Raw genomic sequence first — 3,111 nt, 5'->3', positions numbered from 1 at the left:
TTCCTCTTGTAAATATCCGGCTAACCTATCAAGTGAAACTTTTGTTTGAGCCATCATCGAAACCAAATCGGGAAAATTCCTTAAAGGTTCTTGAAGAATCCTAAAAGTAGCTAATGCCGAAAGTACCCCTCCCGCGGTAAGTTGATTACCGATCAAGATCGAAGTCCCGAAAGTAACCGCAGCCACAAATATCGGTGAGCTCCAAAAAAAGAAAGTGATAAATGCTTGCGAATACAACGCCTTTTTTAGCCACTTAAATTCAACACTTCTCATTTCTTCTAATCTCACTTTATACCGATCTTCCCACGCTTGAGATTTTAAAATCCGCATATTTCTTAAACACTCGGAAGTTTTTCTCATTCGATCGTCTTTAGCCGCCATTAATTTATCTTGATAAAGTTCTTGAACTCTAGCTAAAGGTATCGTTATCACTATAGACAAAATAGTAGCGAATAACGTTGCAATACACGCAAGTCCAACGCTCTTATAAAGAATCGCTAATGCAAGAACAATTTGCATCGGCAACATCCATATATCGTGTAGATACCACGCGTAATCACCTACCCTTTGTACATCAACCGCCATGTAATTTACGATTTCGCCACTCGTGTGACTTTGCCTAGCGTTGCTCGAGAGTCGTAAACCTTTTCGATAAACCATGGCGGTTAATGCAGAGCGCACATGCATTCCCAAAATATCGACACCTAAATACCATTGTCGGGTAGTTAAAGTTTCTATCAATTTTGCTACAAAAAACACGCCTGCAAGAATGTACCCTTCATGAGGATAATGCTCGATTCCGCTTAAGTAATCAACAAAATCGGTGATCATATACGGGCCCACATATGATACGAGTGTATACGACCCTGCAAAAATAGCATTTTTTGCAGCTTCTTTCCAAAATGACCTTGCAAGAGCCCAACCTAAAGAAGCTCGATTTTCAGCTTTCAATCGTTCCCATTTTGAATTCAAAATCTTGTAATTGAACTTAGAACGATCTTCGGGTGCAAGAAGCGGGATGTCTCTAAGTTCAAGTGGTCTTCGTGCACCAATCGAAAGAATCGAATTAAGCCACGATAATGTCGCTAAACTAAAAAGACCAGCATCACTATAAGGTGTCACTTTCAAACACCCTGCATCTTCTTCATCAGTTAATAATGGTTCTTGAAGATCAGAGTCCCTAATTTTGTAAATTCCAGTAATACCCCTTATACCAATAAAGCACAAGAACCCTAAAACCGGGGTTGTTGCGAGATTCGCTAAAAGATGCGAACTTTTTAACGAATCGAACCCTATTACGGCGAATTTCTTCCCATCAAGATAAAGGGTACATAAACTGATTGTAAAAGATACAATCCACCAAACCCTGATAACTAGTGGAAATCTTTCTAGGGTTTTAACCTTACAATTAAGTGTTGAAAAGCTCAAAATGAACCAAGCGAAAAATTGGGATGCAGGTAATATTAAAGGCTCTAACTTTACACTTTTATCCCCTTGTTCAGATTTTGTAATATAACAAACAACATCATAACATAAAACCACAGTTTGTATTAGCAAAACATAAAAGCAACAATAAACTGATGCTTTAAAGAGTTTACCAATTTCAACATTCACAAATTCACTTTCCATAGCAGACCCATTAACCCTAGTCCCAAGATCATCAGCATCGTTTTTTCGTACTCGATTTCGATCAACATAAATCCAAATCTTTTTCCCCAAAACAATCAAAACTGATAAAACCACCAATGTGAAATTGATCCCAGTTGCTATTAACTCCGGAACACTCAAACCCATAAATCCCATCATCAAAATATGATCTTTAAGTAAAAACTGTAATTGAAATAAGAATTTGAGATGAAATTGAAAAGGGGGTTTAATAGAAAGATTGAAATGGTATGTGGCAAAAGCATTACACCATGTGGCAATGATTCATACAGATGTGGAATTATATTGAAACATATGAGCAGAAAATTAGCAAATGAAGACAAATAACACCTTCAATCTTCATCTATAACAAAACAAAACAAAACCCTTTTTAAATCTATCTCTCTTCAGTTGGTTTTGTTCTCTTCTTCACAGGCTAACAAACACAAAAGTAGAAAGAGACTGTGCTTGTGTAGGTATATGTGTGTGTATCTATCTATCCATCTAAGTTTAATATTAATATTATAATTAATATGAATGAAATCTGATCAAAAAACCCAATTTACAGAACAGTACAAAAGGCCAACTTTATAATGTTTTTGTTAGTGGGAAGCAGCTCACTTACACACAATGAGTTCACACACAGTTTAAGTTCGCCGGCGACGGAAATTGAAAAGGTGGGTTTTGAGTAAAGATGAGAAATTTAATAGTTTAAATGGGAGATGAGTATGATTTTTGGGAATTTATAAGCATCAAATTATGTTCAAGGTATACAAGGTATATGGTATATGGTATTTTGCAGTGTCATTTTCATGTGGACGGTTAAAAAAGTAAGTATGATGGATCCTTAGTTGTACGTCCACTGAATAAATATTTAATTAAAATAAATAAATAATTGTTACTACTAGTTTACAGTAATTCTTTCTTATAAAAATATATATACGTAAGAAAATACTACTCCGTAGTTTCGAATGTACATCCTTATCCTTGTAAAATATAGAAATAGTGCCAAGAAAACTGATAATAAATTAACTAGTTTTGAGATACTCGATGTTGACATCTTATTTAGTACGGAGTATAAATGTTGCCTTTTAAAATAAAATAAAATAAAATAAACTACTGTATAAAGGTATTATACCTTGAAAATTACAAAATACGCAGTAACAAAAAAGTAAAAGTGAAGAATACTTCTTTACATTTTATTTTATCATATACTCCGTAGAGTACTAAATTTATGTACGCTTAAACGTAAACGTAGATTTTAAGGTACAAAAAATATATAAGTGTAAAATGGGTTAAACATGTAAATGAATAGGCTTTTCATTGTTAATTGGATTATTTAATGTTCATGTTATCTTCGTCAGGCTTCGGTCCTATTTGGTGCTGGTGGATGAGTGGATCATGGGATGTTTGAACTCGGCTAAAACATTCGTGTTGGTTAATGGCTCTCCAACTCGCGATATCTGG

At 34.7% G+C, this 3,111-nt stretch overlaps 1 protein-coding gene across 1 annotated transcript in view; it reads right to left on the bottom strand.

Moving 5' to 3' along the window:
• Nucleotides 1–2,302, bottom strand: part of LOC139876307 (ABC transporter C family member 5) — a 9,534-nt gene extending 7,232 nt beyond the window's left edge. The window contains exon 1 of the mRNA XM_071863607.1: nt 1–2,302. This exon is cut by the window's left edge and continues 231 nt beyond it. Coding sequence (XP_071719708.1) covers nt 1–1,806 — 1,806 coding nt within the window. The 5' untranslated portion in view covers nt 1,807–2,302.
• Between the last annotated feature and the right edge of the window lie 809 nt (nt 2,303–3,111).

Source organism: Rutidosis leptorrhynchoides, chromosome 11, assembly GCF_046630445.1.
Source record: "Rutidosis leptorrhynchoides isolate AG116_Rl617_1_P2 chromosome 11, CSIRO_AGI_Rlap_v1, whole genome shotgun sequence".
Classification (NCBI taxonomy): domain Eukaryota; kingdom Viridiplantae; phylum Streptophyta; class Magnoliopsida; order Asterales; family Asteraceae; genus Rutidosis; species Rutidosis leptorrhynchoides.
This window is presented reverse-complemented; position numbering and strand designations above follow the sequence as displayed.